Source organism: Triturus cristatus, chromosome 8 (genome assembly GCF_964204655.1).
Source record: "Triturus cristatus chromosome 8, aTriCri1.1, whole genome shotgun sequence".
NCBI lineage: Eukaryota > Metazoa > Chordata > Amphibia > Caudata > Salamandridae > Triturus > Triturus cristatus.
The window spans coordinates 16226693-16241915 of NC_140591.1; the positions used below are offsets into that span (position 1 = coordinate 16226693).

The following is a 15223-nucleotide window of genomic DNA, read 5'->3' on the forward strand; positions in this document are numbered from 1 at the left end:
ATTCCTAATATGCCATCACAAAGATGACTACTTCTGAAAAATTGTGTTCACCTCCGTTCTAGCCCACCTTAAGAGTGGCACTAGCCTGGGGGTGGCATGTCTACCCGACTGACTAATTTTTCCGCCTGCCCAAGAGCCTAGGGTGTCCTGGGCAAAAAATGGCAGTTTCCTCTCCTGTGAGTGAGCTCCGATTCGCATTCCAAGGGCGGCAGCTCTTTGAAGCTTGCCCCCAAATAAGGGTAATCAGCAGGTCATCATGTGAAGGGGGTTAAACACCCTCTTCCCAGAAAGCCTTTTGTTCTAGGCCTCCAGAGAGCAAAGGCTGTCACCCTATGAGGTCAGAACAACGTCTCGGGTGGCAGGCTGGCAGAAACCAGTCTTCAAGAACACCAGAGGCAGGTAGGTCTTCAGGGGGCACCTCTAAGGTGCCCTCTGGGTGCATGTATTGGTAAATCCAACACTGGAATCAGTGTGCATTTATCAAAACGAGATGTTTGATGCCAAATAGCCCTATCCTCAGTGAAGGCATCATGTAGATGGGGGACATGTTTTCACCAGTGTCCAGTACATGGTTTAAAAATGGCTTCCCGGTCACTTGCACAGGCAATAATGGAACTGGGCAGCTATGGGGCATACCTGCTAATACCGGTATGCCTTCACATGTAATACCAAGCACCCTGCTTTAGGGTCTTCAGGCCTGCTTTAAGGGTGACTTTCAAGTAGTTCATGAAGTGGTTACAGACATGGCACACATGAATTTGTGACATGCCATGTTTTCACTTTTGTTTCCACCAAGACACGCAGTCTGCAATGGTAGTCCTGCATAAGCTTGGTTAGGGGTCGTTAGGGTGGCACAATTTGGACTGTTGCCCTTAAAGACACTCCTTTGGCTCCCTAGGCCCTAGGTACCGGGGTTACCATTTACTATGGGCTTACAGTGGAAGCTAATGGTATTGCCAATTGAGTAAACAATTGAGGGTAAGAACACTGGTACTGGGGACGTGGTTAGCAGGAACCCTGTACACTTCAGTCAAAGGTGCATCAAATACCAGGCAGAAAGATGGGGTTTACTGCAACAATTACCCAGCTTCCTACACAATCCCACCCCCAGGCAACAGGCCAGGACGCTCAGCCACAATCTGGGAGATTCTTCCTAGTCTGTCAGGCGAGCAAGAGTTGCAGGTTGGATTGTTGCAGGGCCTACACTGCCCTTCATCCTCCTGTCCAGGTCATTCCCTTTGGAGAGCTAACCTATCACTACAATGTGAGTACTCAACTTACAGTACCATTTGTCTGCCTCTTTAGTTTCCTTGACCATTCTTTTTGGTATTGTGTCTATCTCTGCTAAATCTATCTTGGCCAAGGCAACCCCCAGCTTACCCAAAGAGGTTACCCACAACTTGAATAACCCCACCATGACCGACAGGTTCAAAGCGGCTGGTTTACTGGTGCCTACTTGTGTGCTCGAGAGGATACTATCACTGTAACCCAGAAACGATTGAAGAATTTAATTTGGCTTTTGATATCTCTCTGTACATAGGGAGTGACATAGGTACTCACTTTGTATCGTCTGTAGTCCATGAACTATGTAAAGCTATTTCTAGGAGTACTAGAGCCACCGGCTTAACAGTGACCTTTCCTGGGTCAGCCCTTACTCTCCTCTTGTCACCTGGGATATACTGGTTTGAGAGTACTAGCCGGTCATGCACAACAGTGTGACTGGCACAGGTATCTCTTAGGGTAGTGGCTGGGATTCCATTCACCAGTAGGTGGTAGAAGTGTCTACTCCCTTCTGGAATCTCCAAGTCACCTTCTGGGCCCACTTCCCAGTAAAAGGCTAGGAGGACTTCCACATCTCAGGAGTTATCCTCAAAAGCCACACTAGCAACCCCTAGAGGTGCACTAGTGGGTTTGTTATAGGACAGGAAGTGTCCTTGGCCAGGTGTCTTGTAACAGTTGAGGCACCAATCCTTCTTGGGGTCCCAGTTCTTACTCTGGTACCCAGTGTTTTTGTGAGGTGTCTCGGGGCCCTTCCTCCTGGCCAGGTTTTTGGAGGCCTACAGAGGACTCCTTACTTTCATCTTTGTCATCAGAGTGGTCCACCTTCTTCTCTTTGGGGGTATGGGTGGGGGGGTGGGCTTTTTGGCCTCTTTCTTGGGAGATTGGGATGTCCTCCAGCATCATATTTATGCGCCATTTCTGTAGCGCAAACATTTGCAAAAGGCAGCAAAGTGCTGCACAGGGTCACAGAAGAGCGTAAAGTTGACGAGTCATTGGAGTGGTAGCTGAATTTTGGACCTGTAATACTTCTGTGACTTTCCTCCCCCTCCAAGGGTAAGTGCCAAAATGAGGATTGTAGCATAACAATTCTGCTTGCTCCGGGTCTGACCTACTTCATCTGTCGCTACAGACACACAGGAGGCTTTCGCAGAGGCCATACCTGCTCACCAGGATGTTGGGCAAGATACTCCACCTTATCCGGTCAACATTGAACTTGACCTCTTCACTCCTGCGTATCTGCACTATGGCCACCTGAACTTCCAGATAACTGAAGGAACATCATGAGTGTGTCCACATGTCTTTCCACCCTTCCACACGGTCTCCTGATACCTTCAAATGGAAGAGATTCTGCATCTGTTGCCCCCAGAAACAAATGGACCAGAGAACAAGCCAGGAAGAAATTGTACTGCTATGTTTTCTTTTTTTTTTAGCTAAATCTTTAGTTTTCTTCAGTTAAAATGTATTTCACTGTCATCATTACTTTTATGAAATTTCCATCACAGTTCTGGTGAGTAAAGATTGCCTTGAAGTCTTCAAGCTGAGTCTTTCCCCTGATTAGAAGGCCTTCTTGTCCATGGTAATTAAACCCTGTCCTTTCAGAATTCATGCGTCCTCTGTTTGCACACATGCACAAATCTAACTCGGTGTCTGCCATGGAAGGGAGGTTTCCGTGTGGCTATTCCTTCGATTAGAATGGTGATCCAGCTTCAAGCTCTGTGGATCAATGTACTTTGTGGTGTTCTACCACAGTACGGTGTCCTTGCGATCAAACTGCTTCCCCACTCAAAGTTATCTCAGAATTTCACCTCACTCGAAACCTTTTCTTTCCTTGTTGTTTTCTGGACATTTCCACTCTGGCAGAAAAGCCTTGTCATACATTAGATGTCAAAAGAGCTGTGAAATTCTACTTAGCCAGCATAAAGATTGTTTGTCAAATCTGGGGTGGTGCGAACAAGTGTCGATGAAGCAGACCTGGACAGGTGCATAGTACCTGTGTATCTACAAGCTGCCAGAAGGTGAACAGGCCTCTTCCGGTGACACTAAGGCCCATTCCACAAGGGCAAACCAGTTGGTGTTGCTGTCATGAGGACCAGCACTCAGTGTCTTGAAGCATTTTCATTTATGGTTTTGTTTTAAAAAGGGGAGACCTAGGACCGAGAGCTGAGATTACAGGTAAATAACCTTTAGTGAAATATGATGCTTCATTAAAATCATAAAAAGTTCTCCCAGCTAAGTGACCACGCGTGCATCTTAATTGAAGGTTTTCCTCCATCTGTCTCACCACACTATGCTGAGGCAAGCTGGCACTGCTCTCTGACTCTGGTGTAGCTCGCTGCCTTTAAAGTGCTGTATCGCGATGCTGTATGCTCAGGCCACCGACCATCTATCCGCAGATTCATAGATAGCATTTCCTCCTCTATGTTTTCAATGAGACTCTTGTCAAGCCACTGTGCAGCATTCTGGTGTACGGCCAGAGCTCCTTTGGCTCCATGTAACACCAGTGTTTCATTCTGAACCATCATTTAAGCGTTCACGGGTAGGTTCAGGTAGTTTGGTATAGATGTTGAATTAACTAACTTGTTACCGGTTTTCTCTGGCAGGTTTGGGCGTAGGCGCACCTTGGCAGGATTCCTGTGCGTAGGAGGCGTGGCCTGTCTCATCGTTATGGCCCTTCCAGAAAAGAGAGGTACTTCATGGTTTTATAAGTAATCTGTAGCCATCCTAGGACATAAAGATCACACATTCCGTCCACTGATAACCTGCTAAGAAATGTACTATTCCCGCTAAAAAGTGTATTTGATGGAGAATTTTCCTCTATGTTTCTGTACAGTTTGTGTGTTTTATATAAACGGGGACGTGGCTGGTTCTTGGCTGGTCTTATTGAAAGGAGGCTCACTTAAGTGACATCCTCCTTTGTACCAATCACCATCCAGTTTCACAAGCAGAAAATAAGAGCAAGGGCCGGCCTAGTGAAATAGGGACAGTGTTGAGATATTTAGCAGAATACCAGTTTTGACATTAGCAAAACCACATACACAAATGTTTTTGAATACAGTAGCGGCCAACGCATGTCAACAGTGGTGGGGCGGGTTGATAGAGTGCAGGAGGAAGTGAGAGAGGGGGATGGGGGAGCGCAGGAGGGGGGGATGCGGGGGTCGGGGGAAAAACGTGTTTTAAAAAATAAATGATATAAAAAACTTACCTGAAGCTGCTTCTGCCACCTCGCGCCTCCGTTCTCTGATGCTTCCTGGGTTCCAGCAGCCCATGGGCGAGCATCAGAGACTCCCGGTGCGATCCCCATGCTGCTCTCCAGCATGAGAGCAGCGTGAGGATTGGCCTCAGCGGGCCGCTCTGACTCTACGCTCAGGACAGAGAGTCTGTGCTGTTTCTCCAGCCCGGCTGTTCAATACAGCCGAATTGGAGAAACCAAAGTGCGCATGTGAGTTTGGGCGGACTGAGACGGCCGGACAAACACACATGCCTACTTAGAGTGCAGGAGCCAGTCCTCCCCCTCCCCCTCCTCCCCCTCCCCTGGCCTCGCCCCCACCCCTCCCTGCACACTCTGGCTGAGCCAGCAGGTGAAACACAAAACAATAGTAAAATATTGTTTTATTTTTCACCTGCTGCCTCTGAGTCAGTGGGCGACGCTCATCCACCGTTGCTGAAGAGCCGCAGCTGTTTGAATAATAGTTTCTGGGATTTCTATTGGTGTGTAAACGATGCAACTTAGATTTTTGATCTAATATGAATATTCCTTCTAGCAGGAAAGTATTTCAAATCTTCCAAGTTCATGATCATGTGTAAGAAAAATGTACAGACTCAAACACACGTCACTGCATAGTCCTTCGTCATACCTACCCAGAGACGATTTATGGTGCTGACAATGTGTGATTCTTCTTATTGTCCAGCAGCTTCCACTGTTGCGTGCGATCCATTGCGAGAATGGCCATTTACTCCAGGTGTCCCGGGACCTTAGGGAAAATCACTCCATTTAGATAATTAAGTAACTTCCTTTGTGTACTCGGCATTTCAGGGGTAGGAGGACAAAGCAAACAGAGCTTCAGCCGGTGTCAGTGGTTTGGGACTCTGCACAGCTTCAGACATTCACTCAATAGATTCTAGTTCCTCACCTATCAATTAAAAAAAATAGTAGGTTATTATTTACTGGTAGGAAAAGCAGGGCAGCTAAAAGAAAAGAAAATACAAAAAGCAAATGGTCCTAGCACCTTCAAGGACCGAGACCTCAAACTGTTTTAAAGCAGTTGTGCAGCAAGGTTCGCTAATGAAGTCAATGTAACCATGGGTCATCGACCTTCGGAAACCTTCAGATTTTAATTCTTCCCTACCGTGTTTGTCTACTTGGGATCCTGCTGATTTCTATTTCCAGTGAGTCTTCCCCGCCTCACATACATATTTACGCCGGAGGTTAAAATGAGTATCATAAAGGGCAGCTTACCGCTAGAGACAGCTTTTTAGGTCTCGCCTGCGAACGCAGCGCGAAGCGCTGCTGTCCGCAGCGAGATCTATTGTTGCTGACTTGCCTCGGAAGTGGGACAGGAGATGGGCATGCGCAAGGCTTTTGGTGGATTTGAGCCGGTGTACGCGCACGTGAACACGCACGGGCACACACGCAATGTGCACATCTCCTGTCCCACTTCCGATAACATGCCAGCCCCGTTGGAGGCTCCGTGTGGGCTATTGTTGGCGTAAAGTGTAATTCTGAGCAACAATAGTCCACACGGAGCCCCCCCAGCCCTTCTTTACTCACCGGGCTGCTCTTCTTGGGGGGGGCTCCTCCTCACGGCTGCAGCACTTCTGTTGCGGGGCTTCCCTGCACTCCTGGGAGCCCCGCGCTGCTGTGGTCATCCTCGGCCGCCGCATTCTTCACCCGGGCCCCCTCCTGGGACCCGGGGCTTCTCTTCACTCCGGCCGCCACCGCGGGGCTCTCCCTTCAACATGGGAGCCCCGCGTTAGCACGGCACGACAGGTTTCTGTTTTTGCCGGAGCAGGCCCCGCCCACGTCCCGGGCATGGGCGCCTGACTTCCGGCTTGAAGACTAGAAGTTAACAAGCAATTTCAATGCCATAGTTCTCGCATTGACGCGAGTTTGAACTATTGACATTTGCAAATAATAATGCCATTTATTTTTGTTTTCTTTTTAAAAGCCTAAATAAAAGGCATTGTTATTTACAATGTCAATAGCTCAAACTTGCATCAATGCAAGACCTATTGCATTGCAAATACTTGTTACTTCACATGCTCGTACCTAGAATATCTGTTGATCATACGTGTCCTGGAGATGTTGTTGCAATCTGTATGACCAATTTAATTTGGTGGTATTGTCAACTATTTAATTATGTATCCACTGGTTTGTCCCATTTTGTACACTGAATGTTTTGAGGGAGTTCTTACTTCAAGAAGAGGTGCACCTTCTGAATCATTTCCATAATGAAAAGTGCCCATAAAGACTCTCTTAAAGCTGGGGATTAGTGGTTAATTGTGAATAAAAGGAACTGGGTGACCGCCCCTGAATTAGGGCTGAAACATGTTGGCCTCCTGGCAGGATTAATTTATTCCCCTGCAGTTCCTTTTGATCCTACTCACTGGAGGCACGAATAAAAAGAATCATCAGGTAGTTGTAGTTTTATCCTCACTACTCCCATCCCACCTCTCCACTCACCGCAATGGAGTCCTTAGTTGTGCGGAACCAATACCAAATGCCATTGACTTTTTGGGTAATTTACTTTACCATATGAAACTTAAATGTCTCCTTAGTCTGAAGCATTTCTTGGGTACCTCAAATATATCCTTCTTTGTAATCTCAAGTGTCCTTCTGTTCAACTCTGGTACTTGAGGGTGCGTTGAGGGACCATAAGCGAAGTACGGAAGTGCTACGGTCCCTTTGAAATATGCTGTTTATTTTGAGAGGGAGTGCTGAGGGCAAGACATATGTGGTTGAGAAAGAAGAGTTTCTTTGAGAAGTGACTTGAATCAGTAATGACCAAAAAGTACTGACAAACTGATGAAGAGGAGCATGTGAAAAGAGGTGGTTCCAGAGTCGTTTTCTAAGCATGTTCCTTTCCATTATTTACTTGGTGCAGAGTTAACAAAGTCTTACTACCATAGCTTTACTTTTCTTTTTTTATTAACCTCTATCCTTCTTATGGGGGGATTTTTGGAGTTTTTCAAAGTGTAGGGAGAAGTTTTGATGCATTCTGTCTCTAGGTAGATGGGATGACTCCACTTAATGAGCTAGTATGTTAATGTTCTGATTTTAATCATGTTAAAGATACTTACAAGGTTACCCCGTTTCATAGACTTTAAGTTTATTGTTCTGCAGCGAATGAGAAGACCTCCGAACAGGTGTGTACGGCATTTTGTACTTTTCAATATTGTAAAATAATAATAACATAAGTCATGTGCAAGGTTTATGACCACATGCATGTGAAGGTCCTGCACTAACTGCACTTGTCGAAGATTGTCATCGATGAGATGTCTCCGTGGGCTTTCTGTGATACATTTAACATTATTGAGCACCTCGACACGCGGACAACACTGATGACGTTCAATTAATATTGGCAGTGAAAAAATTCACACCGGTAACAAAGTAAAAACAAAATACATAATTCAGATCACTGGATGCCTTCAGCTTTACCAACAGTGACAGCAATATTATCTCTGCAGTCTCCAGAAAGGAATGACTCTGTGAATAATAAGCATAAAGGGGTTTGTGCTTAATTCTAATCCAAAGGGCAGGTTGGTGGTTTTGATCAACGCCACCACATCCTCTCAATTGATGAGGGAAGATAAGAGCTGCTTAATCAATGAATCCATTCATTGGATTTGGAGCATACGGCAGTGCCATTCCATAATTCGCTCTGATACTTTAAGTGTGAAACGTCCTTCCCTTGAAGGAAGTAAATCTGATTGTACAGAGTTTGCTGTAGTCTGACGGGGATCTAGTGGGTGGATTCGTGGGGTTATATCTCTGAACACCCACGCCAGGGAGCTCCACGGTCCAGTTTAAAGAACACTCCCCCTGGCAGAGGGGGTATGATCACAGTGGCTGTTGGACCCATTCATAGTAGTGGCCAGCTGTCCGGGGTTTGTGGACCCTGTCTGTAGAACACTCTACTATAGACAGGGTCCCCTGAGCCCTGTTGCTTAGGGGACAGTTTGAATATCTTCAGCGAGAAACCTACCAGCTATTTCCCCGATACAGCTGTGGATGTTGCAAATCAGCCAGACTATGCCCAAGTGGCCAATGATGCAAAACGTTTGCATTTGGTGGAGCAGCAAACGCTCCCAGTTGGACGACCAATGATTCTAATTGCCTGAATATTATATCCGGGAATATTGTTGGGCTACACTCTAAGCTATCCGATCCTGTTTGGGTATCTTTATAAATAAATACGATGTATGCGTCTTTCAAGAGATGTGGTGCACAATTCCACAATTCTGGGCAGGGTATATGAACTATAGTGAAGAGGCTTTCATCAAAGAGGTGGGACATCCCTCGGGGAACAGATGGGGGTCTCTCCATATGGGTTAAAATTGCTTTGAATTGTAAGATTTAAATCTTAAAGACTAACTTGTGTGATATCTGAGGCATTAATTTATCATCAAATTCAAGACAGCAGTGTAAAATAATGTGTACAGCCACTAAGCAAGAGGAAAGAGTGACACTGAAACATTACGCCAACTAGAATTGATTCTTGCCCAGATTGAGTCCCTCTTATACTAGGTTTTTCTGTAATTGGTTTCGTAGACAAATTGTGGGGGACTGTCTCTGACCTTTGGATAACCCCCATTACACGCTGGACACTATCTGCCATACAGCTGGACACCCTAGCTATATCTTTAGGGCTCAGTGCATGCAACGGTTGCATGCGATCCGATTGCTGGAGGTGATATTCTTACAACAGACCTAATCGTGCTAGCTGGAAGATCTGGGTAATATGGCAATCATTGAGCGTAACCGTAGTGACCATAACGCCCCGTATTGGACTGAGAACACAACTCTGTTCTCTTTGGTAGGACTTTTGGATCAGAATCGCGGTTTTGAATGTCTGTCATCTCTGAATAATCTAGCAGTGTGGTGTGTCCACATGACCAGCTGTTTAAATCACTGGAAAACTATTTAACTCGGGAAACTAAATCTGTGCGCCCTAGCCCGAAGATGCAAACATGGAACAATAAGGAATGTGAGGGTGCAAGGAAAATCTAGTAGCTGCAATTAGGATGAAGAACAGGGATAGTATAAGACAAGCTAGATATAGAGAGAGAGTACTTTTCCAACTTGAAAGTGTGTGGGATGATCATAACTAGGCGGGTCTCACTGAAGCGGCGAATAAAGGGGTCACTAGGCTGTTCTGGCACATAGTGGCCCGCGCGAGTCGTCGCAGTCTTACAACAGTGGATAGAGCGCTTTACTAATCTATATTGCTCTAAAAAGGACTAATGTGACGATGATAGGCAGGTTGAGGCTATGGTCCTTTCCCATGAAGTAGGACCTCTGACAGTAACTTGACGAGACGTTACAAGCTACAAAAGCGATGATCCCAAACCAGGTGCCAAGCCCTCGTAAAACACTAGCTGGTTTATTCTGGTGCACCCATATTAATGTAATCTCAAATGCCATTCTGACAGGGACTGATTTATCCTCCTCTTGGGCAGGGGTGGTGATAATCCCTATTTGGAACAAGCAATGGCATAACCAGGAGGTCAAGGAATTGGCCGCCAGTCTTTTGACTCTGGCAATTCTTGTTTTATTCTGTCATGGGTTTTGCAAGACGTTGCTGTTGGGGATGCTGCCAGGCCCTCATCAATTTAAAAACCATTCAGTTAAAGAAAAAATATCGAGTGTCTGAAACGTTTCAGCGCTCCGTCCATCATCTGCTTGTGTTTGCTTTGTTCGCCCTAAGTTGTCAGGGTATGCCCAGACGTGGGTCTCATGCTCACTTTGCCACTGGATTCAAGCTAGCCTGGCTGATGAAGGGTGTTACCCAGAAACCAGTCCCAGGATGCTTGTTTCCGGTTCAGGGAAGACCTGGCTTGGCAGTTCAGGCTGGACTGTTCCCATGAGGCACAGGGTCAAGACTGATTTGCATATAGCTGGGTCTGAACTGAGGTGGCGAAGTGAGCTAAAGAATAATGATGGATTCAACCCAGATCTGTGACTGGGGGTGAGTGTCTGAAAAGTTTCAGTGCTCCGTCCATCATCTCCATCAATCTAAAAAACATTCAGTTAAAGAAAAAAATATTGTTTGGTCCAAAAAGGCACATCTTACCATAGTAGCCCCTGGCACTAAGGAGAACGACTTTTTGCGTTGATCAGTGCTTAATTTGAGCCAGTGGTTTCCTGTGCTCGACACCGGCACTTAATTGTGTAAAAGTGCACTTATGACAGTCTGCCAGGAGGTGGCGTTGTTTGTGTAACAGTGTAATATATACATGAGTACAACAATAGTTTATTAATACAATATACATTAAAACTGACTACTACCTGCATCCCAAGGTATTACTTCAGCTTTGTGAGGCTGGAATGTTCTGAATTGGCACACTTCTAAGAGTGTGATGGTCAGAAGTTGTGTTGGTACTCTCACTGGCTGTGGTCAGGGGCAAAGGGTGGTGCAAGCTGCAGCGGCCTCCTGATAGGAATCCCTGGCACTTATTCTTTATACAAATTAAGCACTGGCGTGGATGTGCTCCTTGTGAAAGGGAAGCATGTTGTAAATCAAAGTGAAGTTAAGACAACAGCTGATGTGGGCTCTGGGTGGAAGAGAAGTGTGAATGACACTGCAACAGACTTATAAATGAAGTCTGGGTGAAAACTCCTATAAGTAACTATGTTATACCCATAATTTTTGTTAAATCAAAAGCTTAAACCAACACCGAACTAAAAAAAAGCCAATCAATTTAATGTTCCCCGCCAGTCTCTTGCCTTTGCTAATGCTTAGTTCTAATGCATCTATCTGTCTGTCTGTCTGTCTGTCTATCTATCTATCTCTGCATCCATCGCTATCTTTCTACAATCCTACATGTGTCTTTGTGAGCCTTCTAACTGTTTTGCAAGCCTCTCTATTTGTCTGTCTTTTGAACATTCTCTATCTATCTGTAACAAATATTTAGAAGATCATTTTTTATAGTATTGTACCTGAATTGTGTGTATGTGTATATGTGTATATATGTGTATATATATATATATATATATATATATATATATATATATATATACACACACACGCACACTACAAGCGCTCCGAGGATAGGGTATAATGCAGGCTTCTCCGACGAGTAGCTCTTGAGCTACTAGTATTTTTCCAGCTACCTTTTAGTAGCTCGCCTGTGTACAGTCCAGACTAATATATTTGAAGTTTTTGCTTGGCTGAATCAATATATGTATTACAAAATTGTAAAGTATGTATTCAAGATTAAATCATGTGTATGTTTAAAACACATAAGCTGATGCTTGGGAAAATCGGTTGCATTTCCATAGTATATTTGAAGCTGATATTCAAGTGATGAGTCTGTGGCATGGGGGAGACTTAGAATGAACATTACTACCTTAGCGTCAGGGCCATTGCAGCTGTGGCTGTTATGTATTGATCATGGATGGCGTTTCAAACTGGCAGTCTTTTTTTCATTTCTGCCCTGCTTGCTGCAGTGGTGTGATTCCTGCTTGTAAACGTGCAGAGGGTGTGCACTAGTGTTCTCTTGTCTCACGTGGTGAATATTATGACACTAATATTAGTAGCTCAAAATGAGTTTCAATGAACATTATTACTGAGACGGTTGGAGACCCCTGGTATCATGTGTTTGCGTAAAGGTGGTTCATGCTCCGGAGGTCTATATAACCTAGAGAGAAGGCTCATGCCTGTTGTATACGGTTCCGGTGCCTCCTATGCAGTGTATCTCCTCTCATGCCACATTGGAAGAAAGACTAAAAAGAGGCGGTGGTTAAAGAACTCATGTATTGAGCATCGAGGCACTGAGTGACGCAAGCAGATAGTTGTGTGGGTAGTGTTACCTACTGGTTTCATTGCATTTTTAGTCTGTGTTTTTATATATCTGGAGAACATGTAGCCACGGGCATAAGTGAGAGCAGCTGAATGTCAGAGCGTAAAGGGCATGGAGTGTATAGTCTGGAAGAGAACAAAATGTGGTTTGCTGCATTAAACTAGTAGTCGTGTAAAAGGCACTACCTACTAGTCTGAAAGTGTTCGAAGGCTATGATCTAGTTCCAATGTGTCAATAGGTTTTGGTGATACTGAGAACCCAAAGAAAGGGAATATAGGATACAACTGAGTGTGTGTTGTATTTTTTACAACTTTATGTTAAGTTTTTTTAACCAGGACTGCCTGAAGTAGAAATCTGGTGAGTAAGCAAGTCCTTTGATACCAAAGATGACTTTATTGCATTGTTTCTCACCCATGCCAAAACACAGAATGATAGCGTTTCTATTATATTAAATAGGAAAGGCATGATCCTATTAGGGGGAGGGGGGGGGGGTAACTCCCACAAGGCTCTCCATGTAAACTCATTTAGGTTCGACAGTAATATGGCTATGTTTTTGTATCTTTCCTTGAGTGTGTTACAAATTTGGCTGCAGCCGCTCATTACATGGGAGACGGGAGGAGTTGTCGATCGTCTCTGATGATCATGGTCTGCTGACCCTGGCGTTGAAGGTTTCTCCCTCTTTCTCCAACAGACACCGGTTTCTTTTCTATTGTGAACAGTCGATCCCTGTCCTTGGTGGGAAAGCTGACCATCAGCGCTGCTTTTAACATAGTTTACATCTACACATCGGAGCTGTACCCCACGGTCATCAGGTAAGAGAAGTACGGCTTCTGCATTGTTGGTAAACCAGAGGTGGCTGTTCTTCTTCAGCCTCCACCCTGCTGGATGGACAGAAAGTGAAAGCTTCCATTGAAGGGTCTTCTGATACACCTAGCAGGTTATCACACCGAAGGCACTGAATGCGCCAGTGCAGACTGGATCTAGTGTCTGACTGCAGGGCATGGGGTTTCAGCCTAATGTAACGTTCAGGAGTTTGTTAGCCTGGCACCACAGGACCTGTCGCAAAGGCATCAACATCAAGTCGATCTGAAAGGGCAGGCAGAGGTCATCCACAAAGGAGTGTTCAGTCTTCAAGTGGAAGAGGCTTTGCATATGTGTAGTCAAAGGGATGTGAATGGTTCACCTGCCAGAAAAAAAATACTTATTTCGTATCATTCGATGCTCTTCACCTCTGCATTTCTCTGCTGTTACTACATGTAGAAAGCCCTAGTCAAACTGAATTTTTATTTCTAGCACAAAAGAGCGCAGGCGCAGTCTGATGCAAGACATTTTCTTAGCTTACAGTGGACTTGGAGCCCGCCTATTGCTTACTATTGGTTGACTTCTTGGCACCACCCATTGCTTACCATTGGTTGACTTCATTGCCACTCTCATTTGCTTACCATTTGTTCACTTCATGCGGCCACCCATTGCTTATTGTTGTCTGACATCATGAGGCCACTCATTGCTTACCATTTGTTGACTTCATGGGACCACTCATTGCTTACCATTGGTTGACTTCATGGGGCCACCCATTGCTTACCATCGGTTGACTTCATGGGACCACCCATTGCTTACCATTGGTTGACTTCATTGCCACTCTCATTTCCTCGCTTCTTATTTGTCAGCTTCTGTAGGCTTTCTTCCTTCTTCTTGTGTTTGCTCCACCCCTGGAGCATGGATGCATTACTTGTGTCCATCCGCTGCTAATTTTTTGAGCACTCTTTTATTGCTTTTTGTTTGAGCACTGTACAAGATTGCATGTGTTTTCCAACTCCATGTTCTTTCTCTTCCTCCCTCAGTTTCTGTTCTTGCTTCTTCACCACCCTTTGATCCATTTGCTCTCCCAGCACCGCCCGCTCACCCTTCATTCTCCTTTTGATTTCCCATCCCCTCCCACCCACCCTCTGTTGTCTTGTGTGTGTTCCATCCTCTCCTGCCCTCCATTGTCATTATGCTTCTCCATCTGCTCCTGCCCACCCTCTGTTGTCAGCTTCCCGACCCAGCCCCTTCCACCACCCTCAGAGTTACCTTGCTGCCACATCCCTTCTGTCTGACCTCCATTGTGAGCTTGTTCCTCATGCCTCCCTCCTGCCCTCCATTGTACGCTTGCTTCCCAATACTCTTCCGTTCGCCCTCTGCCTTCCATGGTCAGCTTTCTTCCTCAGCACCTCCTTCCCTACATTGTCAGTTTACTGCCCCATCCCCACCTGCCCTTTATTATCAGCTTGCTTCCCCATCCCCTCCTGCCTGCCATCCGTTGTGAGCTTGCTGCTGCATCCCCTCCCAGCTGCCCTCCATTGTCATCTTGCTTCCTCAGCCCTCCTGCCCTCTGTTGTCAGTTTACTGCTTCATACACTCCTGTCTTTCATGTCGACTTGCTGCCCATCCCTTCCCGCCCTCCATTGTCAGATTGCTGCCCATCCCTTCCTGCCCAACCTCCATTGTCAGATTGCTGCCCATCCCCTCCCGCCCTCCATTGTCTGCTTGCTTCCTTGGCCCCTCCCACCATCAGTTTACTGCCCCATGCTCTCCTGTCCTTCATGTCTGCTTTCTGCCCAGTCCACTCCCGCTCTCCATTGTCAGCTTGCTGCCCCAGCGCCACCCTCCGTCTGTTTTCAGTCTGCCATCCCAGCCCCTCCGTTCACTGTTGTCAGTTTACCTCCCACCCACCGATCTGTTGTCTGTGTGTTTCCCCAGACTCTCTCGCCCACCCTTTGTTGTCTGTTTGCTTCCTCAGCCCCTTCTGCCTAGCCTCTATTGTCCGTGTTCTTCCCATTATCCCTTAAGTGTCCTCTCCCCCACCCACATCCTTCTCTCCATCCATCCGTCACTCCCTCCCTTCCTCCCTCCCTCCCTCTGTGAGGCCTCGTCCCCCAATCCA

At 45.9% G+C, this 15223-nt stretch overlaps 1 protein-coding gene across 2 annotated transcripts in view; it reads left to right on the forward strand.

Moving 5' to 3' along the window:
* Positions 1 to 15223, forward strand: part of SLC22A15 (solute carrier family 22 member 15) — a 161437-nt gene that overhangs the window by 114654 nt on the left and 31560 nt on the right. For both annotated transcript variants that reach the window (XM_085620743.1, XM_085620742.1), the window contains 2 exons: positions 3882 to 3967; positions 12992 to 13112. In XM_085620743.1, the coding sequence (XP_085476869.1) occupies positions 3882 to 3967; positions 12992 to 13112 (207 nt within the window). The remainder of the gene's footprint in view (positions 1 to 3881; positions 3968 to 12991; positions 13113 to 15223) is intronic.